This window comes from Phocoena phocoena, chromosome 5 (genome assembly GCF_963924675.1).
Source record: "Phocoena phocoena chromosome 5, mPhoPho1.1, whole genome shotgun sequence".
In the NCBI taxonomy this organism is placed as follows: domain Eukaryota; kingdom Metazoa; phylum Chordata; class Mammalia; order Artiodactyla; family Phocoenidae; genus Phocoena; species Phocoena phocoena.
In genome coordinates, this window is record NC_089223.1 from 107,547,755 (window position 1) to 107,566,358 (window position 18,604).

Below are 18,604 nucleotides of genomic sequence, written 5' to 3' on the forward strand. Positions count from 1 at the left end.
TAGCACCAACAAGACAACTCCTTAAAAGATAATATTCCTTCTTGGGGACTTCCCTGGTTGGCGCAGTGGTTAAGAATCTGCCTGCCAATGCAGGGGACACGGGTTCGAGCCCTGGTCTGGGAAGATCCCACATGCCACGGAGCAACTAAGCCCATGTGCCACAACTACTGAGCCTGCGCTCTAGAGCCCGTGAGCCACAACTACTGAAGCCCGCGCACCTATAGCCTGTGCTCCGCAACAAGAGAAGCCACCACAATGAGAAGCCTGTGCATCACAACGAAGAGTAGCCCCCACTCGCCGCAACTAGAGAAAGCCCACGCGCAGCAACGAAGACCCAATGCAGCCAAAAATAAATATATTAATTAATTTAAAAAAGAAGATAACATTCCTTCATGATCTTTAAGAGGCCACAATCACCCCCACTTTGTACTCACAGATCTGGATTGTGAAAACTATCTACGTCATTTAATGTACAGCCCTCTGTCTCAAAAACCTATATAACTGTGCTTTGACCTTTAAGGGCAGAACAGTCCTCAGAGCTTGCTGAGGGCCTGTTCCTGGGTTAAAATACTCTATCTGACTCGAATAAAGTTTTCCATTTCTTTCTTAGATGGATTAATTTTTTCTCGACAGTAAAGAATGTTAAAGAAACAATACCTGGTAGAATTCATTTCAGAAGAGTCTCTCCAAAGTAATACGGAGCATCAGACAGAAAAAATTCCACTTACCACCAGAGGAGGCAGCACTTGTCAAACACCTGAACTATCCTGAGACAAACAACTTGACCTCCCTGAATCTGTTTCCTCATCAGTAAAATGAGGAAAATTATAACTACTTCTCAGAGTTTTAACAAAAATTAAATGCAATAATGCTACTGAAGGGACTACCAAAGGCTTTGCACATGCTAAGAGTTCTGCTCTTCCATCTCTACCTGCGCCATTCCCTGCCAGCACTCACAATTATATTCTTAGACATAATGCTAGTCAATGAAGAACCTCTAATCTTCACACCCCCACTCAAAGCACACACTAGAAAGCTATGGAGATTTAGTTACTATTCCCTGAAAACACCATTGCATTCGACATCTTCATCCCCTCCACCCGCAATCTGTATTTGTGATATTAGCTCTACCATGTGAGCTCACATAACCCACCCCTGGAAAACCTAACAGATTATCTTTGTGGAACTTCCCTGGTGGTGCAGTGGTTAGGACTCCAAGCTCCCAATGCAGGGGGACCGGGTTCGATCCCTGCTCAGGGAACTAGATACCCCATGCATGCCACAACCAAGAGTTCACATGCCGCAACTAAGGAGCCTACGAGCCGCAACTAAAGGAGCCTGCCTGCCACAACTAAGACCTGGCACAACCAAAATAAATAAACAAATAAATAAAATATTTTTTTAATGTCTTTGTGATGACAATGAAGTTGAATTGCACTGGCTACCCCTGGACCACCAGGGAGAAGGAGCTTGTTAGGAAAAGCACATTACACTAAGTCACCTTGCGATAAGGGTGCAGCAGGCAAAGAAACTCCTTGTATCACCAACTGACCATAAACTCTGAGCTGAACGTCAGGTATGCACCGGCTTCCCCACGTATCCTAATGTTCATCTGAGATTCAACTTTGTGAGAAAATCAAAGGAGAATATGCCAGAACAGAAGTAGTTGGGTACGTGTGCATATTTCTTCCTTCAATTGTACTCTTCAATTCTACATCATGTTATAAAAGAAAAAAAAGAATTTATATAGTCATCGTAGTTTATAAATAATGGTAGTAAGGACCAAAAATTAAGGTCCATGAGGCAGGAATCTGTACTGTCTAATTCACTGCCACATCCACAGTGGTTTACAACAGTGCCTAGCATGTATGGCACTAGGTATTTGTTAAATTAACTCACAGGATCAACCAGTACAAACAGAAATACATACTTTCAATGGGAAGTGAAGTCATTTACTTAGGAAAGCATATAACTGAAATCTTTTCGCCAAAAGAGCGTGGTTCCCAAAAAAGCAATTGCATTAAGGAGGCATTTACATTTATTCTTTTGTCACCACCCAGCTTTAGAATAAAAATGAGTAATTTTCAAAAGAAAATTTCCCTGTCTTAAACTAACATAACCAGAATACCTTTCTGGCCATAAATTTAATTATATTGTACTTGAGTTGTAATAAGAACACTCTTGAAAGTAAAAGCCAGAGGCATATGAAAATGAATTCTAGGAATTCATGTACCTGGAATCCTAGGTATGGAATCCAGTAAGTTCATGAACAAGTCAGTTAATATCTCTGAAATACTTCATAGGCTTACTCTGTGAATAAAACTAGACAACATACACAAAGTACTCTGCAAAGACCAAGTAGGAAACCACCAAAGTAATTCAAGGGTGAGGTGGTTAGAAGCTAAAGTAGGACAAAAGACCACTTCCCCTGAGATTCTAACAATCAAAGCAAATATTTTAAAAGACACAAAGCCCCACATACATGTCCCTTACAGTAAGTAGTCACTAGATGTTAGTTTATCTATCCCTCTTTTTCAAAACCTTGAATGAAACTGTCCAATTATCAGATTGTCTAGCAAGAATAATATAGACTAATATCTGTATAAAAGGAAGAATAATAGGTATAACCATTAATTAGGAACAAACAAATTGGGAGCAAGGCATTAAGGCCACAGAGACCAGAGACTAAGGCAAGCCATGGCATCAAAAAAAGAAAAGAAGTAAATACTGTGGTGAAATGCATAAGGACAATAATTTTTAAAAAAGCAGCTAGAAACCAAACTATGGAGAAGCTTGAACACAAATTACCTTAATTCTATAAACAATGGGAAAAAAATCAATATATATTTTAGAGTAAAAAAAGGAAAGGATTAGACTACACTTTAGAAAGATGATTCTGCCAACAATATAAAATGGAATAAAAGGCAGACAGGACTGGAGGTGGGGTGACCAATTGTACAGTGGCAGTCAACACTCAATTTTTCACTGTTACAGGGGGGAAAAAAGGCAAAGTCCTGTGCATAACAGACACCACATGAGCCTGCATTTTCATTTTACGGAATCATGGTTAAAAATAATTTAAGTCTAAATACAGTGAGGGATCTTGGATTGAATCCAAGAATAGGAAAGGATAATAGTGGAAAAGCTTGTGAAATCCAAATAAGTTTGTGCTTTAGTACAAAGTACCAAGCTTAATTTCTCAGTTTTGAGAAATGGTCTATGATCATGTAAGTTGTTAACCTAAGAGGAAGCTGGGTGAAGGATATACAAGAACGCTCTGTAATATTTTTAAATTTGCAGAAGAATTGCCAAATTTTCTCAAGATAAATTTTTCTTGAAAAACAGGAAGGAAGGAAGGAAGGAAGGAAGGGAGGGAGGGAGGGAGGGAGGGAGGGAGGGAGGGAGGGAGGGAGGAAGGAAGGAAGGAAGGAAGGAAGGAAGAAAAAAGCCTCTATTAGGTAAAAGTGTCAAACTCAAAGGACACAACTCTGAGTAGGGCCCCAAAGAAGTATTCAGGAATTGAAGGAAAGAAAGAATGGAAGGAGGGTAGCCATCACACTCTAAGTTTAATAATCCCTTAAGTGTCTGAACTATCTGGAATTATCTATAGCCCATAAAATGGCTTCTGAGATTCATGAGCCCCCTAAAATTTTATGAGAATATCTATGTGTATTTTTCTGAAGTTTTGTAAAACACTTAAGAATCAGTAATTAGATATAAAAAACAGACAATCCAAACTAACAGAAAATAGAACTATCGGGAATTCCCTGGCAGTCCAGTGGTTGGGACTCTGCACTTTCACTGCCATGGGCCAGGGTTTGATCCCTGGTCAGGGAACTAAGATCCTGCAAGCCACATGGTGTGGCCAAAAATAGAAAAATGAAAAAGAAAATAGAACTAAGTATAACTTTCTAACATTGATATGACAAATCTCAAGTTAAAAAAAAAGATAGGTTCAACATATAAAAAATGCAAGCAAAACTACAATCTAAATATAAAGGAAAAATACTAAAAACATAGTTTCAATGAAAATGGCATAGAATTAATATTTATTGATTTCATACAAATTTATAAGAAAACTATAAACAACCCCAACAGAGTAAAAGTAGAGTAAGGATAGACAATTCACTGAAAACGAAACAGAGATTACACAATAGACCACCACCTAACAAGCAGAATGGCCAGCTCATCTATAAAATCAAACTTTCTTGAGCCCATCACAGAGCTGAGGTCCTAAAGCAGTAACATGAGTTGCTTCCAAAGAGTGACAAGTCCCACCAAGAAAAGTCAAAACACATGAATTATCTCCCTTTAGTAAAGCCTGGGAGGAAGAGATGGCTGCAAGAAAAGCAGGAAGAAGAAAACAGCTTTAATGTTTTGAAAATTCTTCAAGGCTGAGTGTGGACTAGTGTGACAGGTGAGTATCCCTGGGAACCCAGACGTGAGGAGCTCTGAGCTCACTCACAAGCCGGCCTACAGGAGGTATGCAGAAGGAACGTGAAGAAAGAAGAAAAAAAAAAAAAAGAAGGAACGTGAAGAGCAGGTCTGGAGACCAGAGCGCGCTCCCTCGGTGGCGCACAGCACAAAGCTCTGCCCACTCCCTGCAGCACTCTCTCATCCAAGACAAAAGCCTTAGGCTGATGGGGGAGGGCAGGAAACCGCTCCCCACCCGAGCCCTAGCCTCCCAGGGTCTGCTGTTTTGGGGGAGGGGTAGAAGCAAGTATGGTCTGCCGAAAGGAGGTGGAAGAAACTCTCTTGGCGCAGGATCCTGAACCGATACAAACCAGGGATCTGCACGTGAGGAGCAGAAAACTCACCCTCCAAGACCTCCCAGGTTCAGAGAGAGGCTGCCTACCATGCAGGGAGGGGACGCAACACTGAGAAAGACCCACTCCAAGATCCAGAAGCACAGGTCCTGCTTAAGGCTGAATCTGGACCAGCAGAACTGAAAACCACCACTGCTCCCCCATCGTGAGCTTGGCACTAAGTAATAAGCAACAGTAGTTTACTGCTGTGACAGAGGAGCAAGAGCCTGGAAGGGGACCCCTTCTGCGGCACAGGCACATAGGGAATGCTAAAAGCTGAGGACGGAGCAGAAACACTGGGGAAAACCCTCCAGCAGGCCAGATCCCACACTAAGCACAAGGAAAACAGCTCACCCCTGGAGAGATGTGAAGCGGGTGCTGCATGAAGAATAACTATAGAATAAGGAAACCCTAACCCAGCTGAACTACTTATTAAACTAACTCAACTCGCTACACTGACAGTGTGACAGAAGAAGCATAAATGCCCAAAGCATAAATACCACTTACCTCAATCTCTACTGTTCTTCCAGACACAACACCCAGCATTCAATAAAAAATTAGGACACATCAAAAAGAGCAAGAAAAAACACCCACTGTTAAGAAATACAGCAAGATCCAGAAATGACCCAGAGGTTAGAACCATCTCAGGCAGGACTTTAAAATAATTAAAATTACTATGTTAAAAGATCTAGTGCAAAAGCGGACTGCATGCCTAAAAAGATAAAGGATTTCAACAGAGAGGTGTACACTATACTAAAAACAAAAAAGCCAAATGATGATAGAATTTTTTAATTATCAGAGTTTAAAAATTCTTCCTATGGGCAAATCAATATATTGGATACAGCTAAGGAATCAGTAACCTTGAAAATAAGTGAATAGAAATTAATAAAGCTGAAAAGTTAAGACAAAAAAGGGTGAAAGAACAGAGCATCTTTAGGCTGTGGGAAAATATTATATTGTCTAACATATGCGTAACTGGAGTCCCAGAAGGAGGAGAGAGAATAGGACAAAAGAAATATTTGAAGACATAATGGTCAAGAGTTTTCAAAAACCAATAAAAGAATAAACTACCAACCCAAGAAAGTAAAAGAACTCTGAACTGAAAGAAATCGATCTAAATATATTGAAAGACCTATAAAGTTCATACTAAAACTGCTGAAAACCAAAAAGATTAAGAGCAAATGTTGAATTTAGGCAGAAAAAAAAAGAAACATTATAAAGAGGGGGGAAAAAAGAAAAGAATCACATCAGACTTTCATCAGAAACAATGCAAACAAGAGGACCATGGAACAACATCTTTAAAGTACTAAAAGAAAAACACCTGTCAACCCAGAACTCTATGCCCAACAAACACATGAAAAGATGTTCATCATCACTAATTACGAGAAAAATACAAATCAAAACTACAGTGAGGTACCATCTCACACCAGTTGGAATGCCCTTTATTAAAAAGTCTACAAATAATAAAACGCTGGAGAGGGTGTGGAGGAAAAGAAACCCTCTTATGCTGTTGGCGGGAATGTAAACTGGTGCAACCACTGTGGACAATAGTATAGAGGTTCCTCCAAAAACTAAAAATAGAGTTGCCATATGATCCAGCAATCCCACTCCTGGGCATACACCCAGACAAAACTATAATGCAAAAAGATATATGCAGCCCAATGTTCACAGCACCACTGTCTGCAATAGCCAAGACATGGAAACAACCTAAATGTCCATCGACAGATGAATGGATAAACAAGATATGGTATATACATACAATGGAACTACTCAGCCATAAAAAGGAACGAAATAACGCCATTTGCAGCAACATGGATGGACCTAAAGATTATCATACTAAGCAAAGTTAAGTCCGAAAGAGATAAATACCACCTTACATCACTTATAAATGAACATATCTACGAAACAAAAACAGATTTACAGATATAGAGAACAGACTTGTGGTTGCCAAGGGGGAGGGGGGTGGGGGAGGGAAGGACTGGGAGCTTGGGATTAGCAAATGCAAACTATTATATGTAAGATGGATTAATAACAAGGTCCCATTGTATAGCACAGGGAACTATATTCAATATCCTGTGATAAACCATAATGGAAAAGAATATGAAAAAGAACATATATATGTATAACTGAGTCACTTTGCTGTACAGCAGAAATTAAACACAACATTGTAAATCAACTGTACTTCAGTAAAATTTTTTAAAATGTATCCTACGCCCTCCCCCAAAAAACCTTTTAAAAATGAACAAACAGATGAGAAAGATCTGATACAAAGCCCTTCCAAACTCAGTCCTCTGTGCCTCCCAGTATGCTATGTATACATTGAAACTATGGTTTCTAGGACACTTTCTAGGAGTTATATACTCTAATTTCTATCACCTACAATGTAAATTCCTCAAGGACAGAAACACAGCTGGTTAAGCTCTGTAGTGCCAGTGCCCTAGAATGTGACTAACTACAGTAGCGGGCTTTTAACAGATATCGGATTGATGATGGATAATGAAAGAATGAATAATGAAGGGATGAGAGGGAAGCCAGAAGCAGAGCAATAGGACTAGCTCAAGAGCTCAGAAGTTGGTTATCCAACAGGAAAATGAAGAAGAGCAGAAAGATGAAGTACGAAACCTTCTGGGATTAGGTCTCATTGACCTGCAGAGAGTACATCAATATATATGAAGAAAAACATCAGAGCAGGGCAGTTAGCAACTCATTTTGTTTCTATTTATTCAGCTAAAATGCTTATGTAAGGGAAATAAATTAGGAAAGCAAGTCCCAGACTAATCATCTGGTAAACATTTTATAATATGGAAAAATTCAAAGGCTAAACATTCATAGTATATTCAGATATAGGTAATTTTTATTTAAAAGTTGTATGCCTAGTATATCCAGTGAGAAATACTAGATGAAAGAGTTTTATGGTAATAGGATTTTAAAAGTCAAGAGTGGGTTCAGAAATCACAAGCCACAGTTAGGACAGGATAAGGAGCAATGATACAACGCCGACTGTGTACCACCATATCAGGAGTTCCTGTGCAGCACTGAACAGCAAAGGCAGGAACCCCATGACTGGGGAGAAAGAAACTACTGACTCCCACATGAAGGCCACATCCTCTTCAGCTAAATGAACTGTGACCCTCCACTGGAAAAGGGGAAGTATGGAGAAAGGAGCAGAGAAGGGAAGAAAAATAACTTCTAAAAACTGAGATTAAACTAAACTCAGAGAATCACACACCCAGTGGGCCTGCGTTCTGGATAACATCAAACCTCTTTACGTTTCCATATGTTCAGGAACGAGACAAAGGTCGTTATGTCCTGGAACCTTCACCTCCCTAAAATTCAACCATAAGATGTCATCAAGTTATCACAGGGGAAATCTGGACTCTCTAAATGCTTAGGAAAAGTTAAATACATTATGTAACTCAACTTAAAAATATACGGATGCCAAGTTGTAGAGCTGAATAACCAAGGCTGAATCTCCTCTATAAAGCATTTGTGTGTTCAAATTACAGGTAAAATAAAAGATTGTTAGTCTCTCAAGCCTCCTGTGGTTTAGACTGACTGGAATATTTCACATGTGATACATATATGGTGCCCCCCACAGCACCTAACACAGTGGTGCACATGCACAGAAAACCGTCAGTGCTATAAGGAATTTAAAATGCATGTATTCAGCACTTAATGGATTCAACAACACATTAAAAGGATCATACACCTTGATCAAGTGGGATTAATCCCAGGGATGCAAGGATGGTTCGATATCCACAAATCAATCGATGTGATACGCCACATTACCAAGATGAACAACAAAAATTATATGATCATCTGCATAGAGGCAGAAAAAGCTTCTGACGAAGTTCAACATCCATTTATGGTAAAAACTCTCAACAAAGTGGTTATAGAGAGAACACACCTCAATAGGATAAAGGCCATATATGATAAGCCCACAGCTAACAGCATACTCAATGGTTAAAGCATTTCCTCTAAGATCAGAAACAAGACAAAATTGTCTACTCTCACCATTTTTATTCAACATAGTATTGGAAGTCTTAGTCACAGCAATCAGACAAGAAAAATAAATAAAAGGCAACCAAATTGGAAAGGAAGAAGTAACACTGTCACTGCAGATAACATGATACTTTACACAGAAAATCGTCAAGACACTACCAAAAACTACTATAGCTAATCAACGAATCTGGTAAAGTTGGAGGACACAAAATTAATGTATAGAAATCTGTTGCATTTCTATACACTAAAAATGAGCTATAAGAAAGAGAAATTAAGAAGATAATTCCATTTACGATCGCATCAAAAAGAATAAAATAGGAATAAATCTAACTAAGGAAGTAAAAGACTTCTTCTCAGAAAACTATAAGACACTGATGAAAGAAACTGAAGATGACACGAACATGCAAAGATATACCTTGGTCATGGACTAGAAGAATTAATATTATTAAAATGACCACATTACCCAAGGCAATCTACAAATTCACTTCAATTCCTATCAAAATACTAATGGCATTTTTTACAGAATTGGAAAAAATAATTGTAAAATTTGTATGGAAACACAAAAGACCCCAAACACCCAAAACAATCTTGAGAAAGAAGAACAAAGCTGGAGGTATCATGCTCCCTGATTTCAAACTACACTATAAAGCTACTGTCATCAAAACAGTATGGTACTGGTACAAAAAGAGACACATAGATCAAAGGAACAGAACAGAGAGCCCAGAAGTGAACCCACACTTATATGGGCAATTAATCTATGACAAAGGAGCCAAGAATATACAATGGGAAAAAAGACAGCCTCTTCAATAAATGATTTTGGGAAAAGTGGACAGCTACATGCAAAAGAATCAAACTGGAGCAGAAGCAAGAAGAACTACAATCCTGCACCCTGTGGAACAAAAACCACATACACAGAAAGACAGACAAGATGAAAAGGCAGAGGGCTATATACCAGATGAAGGAACAAGATAAAACCCCAGAAAAACAACTAAATGAAGTGGAGAGAGGGAACCTTCCAGAAAAAGAATTCAGAATAATGATAGTGATGACCCAGGACCTCGGAAAAAGAATGGAGGCAAAGATCGAGAAGATGCAATAAATGTTTAACAAAGACCTAGAAGAATTAAAGAACAAACAAACAGAGATGAACAATACAATAACTGAAATGAAAACTACACTAGAAGGAATCAATAGCAGATTAACTGAGGCAGAAGAATGGATAAGTGACCTGGAAGACAGAATGGTAGAATCCACTGCTGCAGAACAGACTAAAGAAAAAAGAATGAAAAGAAATGAAGACAGCCTAAGAGACCTCTGAGACAACATTAAACACAACAACATTCGCATTACAGGGGTCCCAGAAGGAGAACAGAGAGAGAAAGGACCCGAGAAAATATCTGAAGAGATTATAGTTGAAAACTTCCCTAACATGGGAAAAATAGCCACCCAAGGGAAGCACAGCGAGTCCCATACAGGATAAACCCAAGGAGAAACACGCTGAGACACATAGTAATCAAATGGGCAAAAACTAAAGAAAAATTATTGAAAGCAGAAAGGGAAAAAAGACAAATAATATACAAGGGAACTCCCATAAGGTTAACAGCTGATTTCTCAGCAGAAACTCTACAAGCCAGAAGGGAGTGGCATGATATACTTAAAGTGATGAAAGGGAAGAACCTACAACCAAGATTACTCTACCAGGCAAGGATCTCGTTCAGATTCGATGGAGAAATCAAAAGCTTTACAGACAAGCTAAAGCTAAGAGAATTCAGCACCACCAAACCAGCTCCACAACAAATGCTAAAGGAACTTCTCTAAGTGGGAAACACAAGAGAAGAAAACAACCTACAAAAACAAACCGAAAACAATTAAGAAAATGGTCATAGGAACATACATATCGATAATTACCTTAAATGTGAATGGATTAAATGCTCCAACCAAAAGACACAGGCTTTCTGAATGGATACAAAAACAAGACCCATCTATATGCTGTCTACAAGAGACCCACTTCAGACCTAGGGACACATACAGACTGAAAGTGAGGGGATGAAAAGAGATATCTGATGCCAATGGAAATCAAAAGAAAGCTGGAGTAGCAATACTACGATAAAATAGACTTTAAAATAAAGAATGTTACAAGAGACAAGGAGGGACACTACATAATGATCAAGGGATCAATCCAAGAAGAAGATATAACAATTATAAATATATGTGCACCCAACATAGGAGCACCTCAATACATAAGGCAACTGCTAACACCTATAAAAGAGGAAATCGACAGTAACACAATAATAGTGAGGGACTTTAACACCTCACTTACACCGATGGACAGATCATTCAAAATGAAAATAAATAAGTAAACAGAAGCTTTAAATGACACAATAGACCAGATAGATTTAATTGATATTTACAGGACATTCCATCCAAAAACAGCAGATTACACTTTCTTCTCAAGCGCACACAGAATATTCTCCAGGATAGATCATGTCTTGGGTCACAAATCAAGCCTCAGTAAATTTAAGAAAATTGGAATCATATCAAGCACCTTTCTGGACCACAACGCTATGAGATTAGAAATGAATTACAGGGAAAAAAACGTAAAAGACATGGAGGCTAAACAATACGTTACTAACTGACCAAGAAATGACTAAAGAAATCAAAGAGGAAATCAAAAAATACCTAGAGACAAATGACAATGAAAACACAACGATCCAAAACCTATGGGATGCAGCAAAAGCAGTTCTAAGAGGGAAGTTTATAGCTATACAAGCCTACCTCAAGAAACAAGAAAAATCTCAAGTAAACAATCTAACATTACACCTAATGCAACTAGAGAAAGAATAACAAACAAAACCCAAAGTTAGCAGAAGGAAAGAAACCATAAGATCAGAGCAGAAATAAATGAAATAGAAACAAAGAAAACAATAGCAAAGTGCAATAAAACTAAAAGCTGGTTCTTTGAGAAAATAAACAAAATTGATAAACCATTAGCCAGAATCATCAAGAAAAAGAGGGAGAGGACTCAAACCAATAAAATTAGAAATGAAATAGGAGAAGTTACAACAGACACCACAGAAATACAAAGCATCCTAAGAGACTACTACAAGCAACTCTATGCCAATAAAATGGACAACCTGGAAGAAAGGGACAAATTCTTAGAAAGGTATAACCTTCCAAGACTGAACCAGGAAGAAACAGAAAATATGAACAGACCAATCACAAGTAATGAAATTGAGACTGTGATTAAAAATTTTCCAACAGGGCTTCCCTGGTGGCGCAGTGGTTAAGAGTCCGCCTGCCGATGCAGGGGACGCGGAATCGTGCCCCAGTTCAGGAATATCCCACATGCCGCGGAGCGGCTAGGCCCGTGAGACATGGCCGCTGAGCCTGCGCATCTGGAGCCTGTGCTCCACAACGGGAGAGGCCACAACAGTGAGAGGCCTGTGTACCAAAAAAAAAAAAAAAAATCTTCCAACAAACAAAAGTCCAGGACCAGATGGCTTCACAGGTGAATTCTATAGAACATTTAGAGAAGAGCTAACACCCATCCTTCTCAAACTCTTCCAAAAAGTTTCAGAGGAAGGCACACTCCCACACTCATTCGATGAGGCCACCATCACCCTGATACCAAAACCAGACAAAGATACTACAAAAAAAGAAAATTACAGACCAGTATCACTGATAAATAGAGATGCAAAAATCCTCAGCAAAATACTAGCAAACAGAATCCAACAACACATTAGAAGGATCATACACCACGATCAAGTGGGAATTATCCCAGGGATGCAAGGATTCTTCAATATATGCAAATCAATCAATGTGATAAACCATATTAACAAATTGAAGAATAAAAACCACATGATCATCTCAGTAGATGAAGAAAAAGGTTCTGACAAAATTCAACACCCATTTATGACAAAAACTCTCCAGAAAGTGTACCTCAACATAATAAAGGCCATATATGACAAACCCACAGCAAACATCATTCTCAATGGTGAAAAACTGAAAGCATTTTCTCTAAGATCAGGAACAAGACAAGGATGTCCACTCTCACCACTATTATTCAACATAGTTTTGGAAGTCCTAGCCACAGCAATCAGAGAAGAAAAAGAAATAAAAGGAATACAAATTGGAAAAGAAGAAGTAAAACTGTCACTGTTTGCAGATGACATGACCCTATACATAGAGAATCCTAAGGATGCCACCAGAAAACTACTAGAGCTAATCAATGAATTTGGTAAAGTTGCAGGATACAAAATTAATGCACAGAAATCTCTTGCATTCCTATACACTAATGATGAAAAATCTGAAAGAGAAATTAAGGAAACACTCTCATTTACCATTGCAACAAAAAGAATAAAATACCTAGGAATAAACCTACCTAGGGAGACAAAAGACCTGTATGCAGAAAACTATAAGACACTGATGAAAGAAATTAAAGATGATACCAGCAGATGGAGAGATATACCATGTTCTTGGATTGGAAGAATCAATATTGTGAAAATGACTATACTACCCAAAGCAATCTACAGATTCAATGCAATCCCTATCAAGTCACCAATGGCATTTTTTACGGAACTAGAACAAATCATCTTAAAATTTGTATGGAGACACAAAAGACCCCGAATAGTCTAAGCAGTCTTGAGAGGAAAAAACGGAGCTGGAGGAATCAGACTCCCTGACTTCAGACTATACTACAAAGCTACAGTAATCAAGACAATATGGTACTAGCACAAAAACAGAAATGTAGATCAATGGAACAAGATAGAAAGCTCAGAGATAAACCCATGCACCTATGGTCAACTAATCTATGACAAAGGAGGCAAAGATATACAATGGAGAAAAGACAGTATCTTCAATAAGTGGTGCTGGGAAAACTGGACAGCTACATGTAAAAGAATGAAATTAAACTCAAAATGGATTCGAGACCTAAATGTAAGATCAGACACTATAAAACTCTTAGAGGAAAACATAGGAAGAACACTCTTTGACATAAATCACAGCAAGATCATTTTTGATCCACCTCCTAGAGTAATGGAAATAAAAACAAAAATAAACAAATGGGACCTAATGAAAGTTCAAAGCTTTTGCACAGCAAGCGAAACCATAAACAAGACGAAAAGACAACCCTCAGAATGGGAGAAAATATTTGCAAATGATTCAATGGACAAAGGATCAGTCTAACAGCTCATGCTGCTCATTATTAAAGAAACAAATAACTCAATCCAAAAATGGGCAGAAGACCTAAATAGACATTTCTCCAAAGAAGACATACAGATGGCCAAGAGGTACATGAAAAGCTGCTCAACATCACTAATTATTAGAGAAATGCAAATCAAAACTACAATGAGGTATCCCCTCACACCAATTAGAATGGGCAACATCAGAAAATCTACAAATAACAAATGCTGGAGAAGATGTGGAGAAAAGGGAACCCTCTTGCACTGCTGGTGGGAATGTAAATTGATACAGTCACTAGGGAGAACAGTATGGAGGTTCCTTAGAAAACTAAAAGTAGAATTACCATATGATCCAGCAATCCCACTACTGGGTGTATACCCAGAGAAAACCATAATTCAAAAAGACACACACACGATAATGTTCATTGCAGCACTATTTACAATAGCCAGGTCATGGAAGCAACCTAAATGCCCAATGACAGAAGAATGGATAAAAAAGTTGTGGTATATATATATACAATGGAATATTACTCAGACATAAGAAGGAACGAAACTGAGTCATTTGTTGAGATGTGGATGGATCTAGAGACTGTCATACAGAGTGAAGTAAGTCAGAAAGAGAAAAACAAATAACATATATTAACGCATGTAGGTAGAACCTAGAAAAACGGTACAGATGAGCCAGTTTGCAGGGCAGAAGTTGAGACACAGATATAGAGAACAGACATACGGACACCAATGGGGGAAAACTGCGTTGGGGTGGGGATGGTGGTGTGCTGAATTGGGCGATTGGGATTGACATGTATACACTGATGTGTATAAAACTGATGACTAATAAGAACCTGCAGTATAAAAAAACAAACAGAACAACTAATACTAAACTTTCATTGGGTTATTTGTATGGATATATGTTAATATAAATGTTTCAGACATTACATGAAATTTCTAAAAATCTTGTATGTTCTGGTATGTTATAAGTAATAATTCTAGTTATTACTTTAAAATGTATATCTCAGAAATAACTAAATTTCCTTGTCAATTGCATTATTATGAACTTTCATCAAATCTTTAACCGTGGTCATTTTTAAGTCTTTTGTCATTCACAGACAGTTCTGGGTGTACTCTGAGGCCTTTGCAAAAATGTTCCTATAAAAGGGTTTCATCTTCAATGAATTCATGGAAAAGACTCTGACGAGTACAGGTTTCTGGTAACTGACTATACTGCTGAACTGAATGAATAAGCATTTTCAGAACTCTAATGGAAAACTGATGAATTCATACAAGTGCTAACAAAAGATCAAGATGAAAAAAAAATTAATTACATGGGATTGAGTGAACTGATGAGGATGATTATAATTTTTGTGACTTTCTGTTTGAATAAAAAAAAAATCCCACAAGGACTCAGAGGCAAAAAATATACAAATCAATTTTCACTGCAAAGTAAAGGAGCTGTTACAGTGGAGGATTACTGGACTGAATGTCAATATTATGACATAGTATGAGTGTGTTTCGTGTTTGGTAATTACATTCATTGTTGCTTTTGCTGTGGCCATCCATTTACAATGCTTGGTGTCAGTCTATCTCTTGTAAAAATAAAATGCAGCGTGTGTGTGGTGTGTGTGTGTGTGTGTGTGAGAAAAAATAATTAATTTTTTAAAAAAAAGAATCACATTGGGACTACTTTCTCACACCATATACAAAAATAAATTCAAAATGGGTTAAAGACTTAAATGTAAGGCCTGAAACCATAAAACTTCTACAAGAAAACATGGGCAGTATGCTCTTTGGTCTTAATAGTATTTTTTTTTTTTGGCTATGTCTCCTCAGGCAAGGGAAACAAATGCACAAGTAAACAAATGGGACTACATCAAACTAAAAAGCTTTTGCACAGCAAAGGAAACTATCAACAAAACAAAAAGGCCACCTACTGAATGGGAGAAGATATTCGCAAATGATATAGCTGGTAAGGGGTTTATATCCAAAATATACAAAGAACTCACACAACTAACATCAAAAAAACCAAACAGGGCTTCCCTGGTGGCACAGTGGTTGAGAGTCCGCCTGCCGATGCAGGGGACATGGGTTCATGCCCCGGTCTGGGAGGATCCCACATGCCGCGGAGTGGCTGGGCCCGTGAGCCATGGCTGCTGAGCCTGCGCGTCCGGAGCCTGTGCTCCACAATGGGAGAGGCCACAGCAGTGAGAGACCCACGTACCGCAAAAAAATTAAAAAAAACAATCCAATTAAAAAATGGGCAGAGGATCTGAGGATCTGTTTTTCTAAAGAAGACATGCAGTTGGTGAACAAGCACATGAAAAGATGCTCAACATCACTAATTATCAGGGAAATACAAATCAAAACCACTATAGAGACAACACCTCACACCTGTCAGAATGGCTATTAACAAAAACACAGCAAATGACAAGTATCGTCAATGATGTGTGGAAAAGGGAACCCTCATACACTATCGGTGGAAATATAAATTGGTGCAGCCACTATGGAAAACAGTATGGAGATTCCTCAAAAAATTACAAATAGAACTATCATATGATCCAGCAATACCTCTCCTAGGTATTAGAAAACACTAGTAGAAAAGCTATACACACCCCTATGCAGCATTATTTACAACAGCCAAGAAATGGATGCAACCCAAGTACCCATCAATAGATGAATGAAGTTGTGGTATATGTATATAATGAAATATTACTCAGCCATAAAAGAGAATGAAATCTTGCCATTTATGACAATATGGATGGACCCACAGGATACTATACTAAGTGAAATAAGTCAGACAGAGAAAGACAAATATGGTATGATTTCACTTTTATGTGGAATCTAAAGAACAAAACAAATGAACAAACTTAAAACAGAAACAGAGTTACTGATAGCAAAAAGATTACCAGAAGAGAGGGGACTGGGGGAGCAAGAAAGAAATAGGTGAGGGTGATTAAGAGGTACAACCTTACAGTTGCAAAATAAATGAGTCATGAGTATGAAATATACAGTGTGGGAAATACAGTTAATAACTAAGTAATATCTTTGTGGCAACGTAACTAGACTTATTATGGTAATCATTTTGAAATGTATATAAAACATCAGTATGTTGTGTAACAGAAACTAACACAGTGTTATAAATTATACTTCAAAAACAAATGAACATACAAACAAACTCACAAAAAAAGAAATCAGATTTGTAGTTACCAGAGGCAGGGGGTGGGGGGAGAGGGAACTGGATGAAGGCAGTCAAAAGGTACAATCTTCCAGTTATAAGGTAAATAAGTACTAGGGATGTAAGGTACAACATTATAAATATAATTAACACTGCTGTATGTCATATATGAAAGTTTCTAAGAAAGTAAATCCTAAGAGTTCTTATCACACACACAAAAAAATTTTTCTATTTCTTAAATTCTGTACCTATATGAGATGACGGATGTTCACTAAACTTATTGTGATTATCATTTCGTGATGTACATAAGTCAAATCATTATGCTGTACACTGTAAACTTATACAATGCTGTATGTCAATTATATCTCAATAAAATTGGAAGAAAAAAAAAGAATATAAAATACAAATGTTACTCCATATTACCACCACCCTTTTTTTGGAGGGGGAATGTTATAAGATGGATATAATTATTCTCTGGGGATTCCCTCTTGGACCTCCTCTTACCCGTTCCTGTAGGAGTTCCACAACCTGCTGGACACAGTCATTTACATCACAGGAGTCTGTTTTCAGCACCAATTCCGGGGCCTCTGGTTTTTCATATTCAGAATCAATCCCAGTGAAACCTATAAAAGGTAAAAGATAATAGAGGGAGTGGAAATTAAAATAGGTTTGTTTCCTCAGTGCAAGTCTCTGCTATGCTGAAGTTCATATTTATGCTGCCCCTTCTAAGTTACGGGGTTATAATATTGAAACTTCTTTCCTGGGAGAAGATTTCTAATTAAACTTTTGTTTCTTCTTTGAATACAAACAGTCGATCCTTCTTATTCGCAGTAGTTCTCTTCAATAAGTTGCCACACACACAAAATTAATGAATACTGAACCACTGCTTCTAGGAGAAATGTGGGTTTGGTTTTCTGTGGGTCTCTAGTTACCAAATTTTGTCAACCAATTAATATATTTGTTTTATGAGTGTTTCTGTTTAAAGACACCTTATTTCATATATAGTGCTGATTCATTAACACCGAACTCATGGCCAACAGCACCAGAACTCATGTCTGAACAAAGCTAATCTAACACATGTATTTTCTCCACAAGGCAGGTCAGTCTTCCTGCACTTGGGAACACTGGACAGTACTTCAGCATTGCGCCAGGGGGGCCATTTTAAACAGCAAAATCCCCAACAAAAAGAAAAAAAAAAAAGTAAAACACATGGCACTAAACAGGCCATCAAAAGGATACTTCTTGGGCTTCCCTGGTGGCACAGTGGTCGAGAGTCCGCCTGCCCATGCAGGGGACACGGGTTCGTGCCCCCGTCCGGGAAGATCCCACATGCCGCAGAGCGGCTGGGCCCGTGAGCCATGGCCGCTGAACCTGCGCGTCCGGAGCCTGTGCTCTGCAACGGGAGAGGCCACAACAGTGAGAGGCCCGCGTATCGCAAAAAAAAAAAA

General features: G+C 38.3%; 1 protein-coding gene across 1 annotated transcript in view; it reads right to left on the reverse strand.

Annotated features, from left to right (window-relative positions):
- Positions 1 to 18,604, reverse strand: part of PAPSS1 (3'-phosphoadenosine 5'-phosphosulfate synthase 1) — a 109,866-nt gene that overhangs the window by 61,993 nt on the left and 29,269 nt on the right. Inside the window, exon 5 of the mRNA XM_065877143.1 lies at positions 17,661 to 17,779. Coding sequence (XP_065733215.1) covers positions 17,661 to 17,779 — 119 coding nt within the window. The remainder of the gene's footprint in view (positions 1 to 17,660; positions 17,780 to 18,604) is intronic.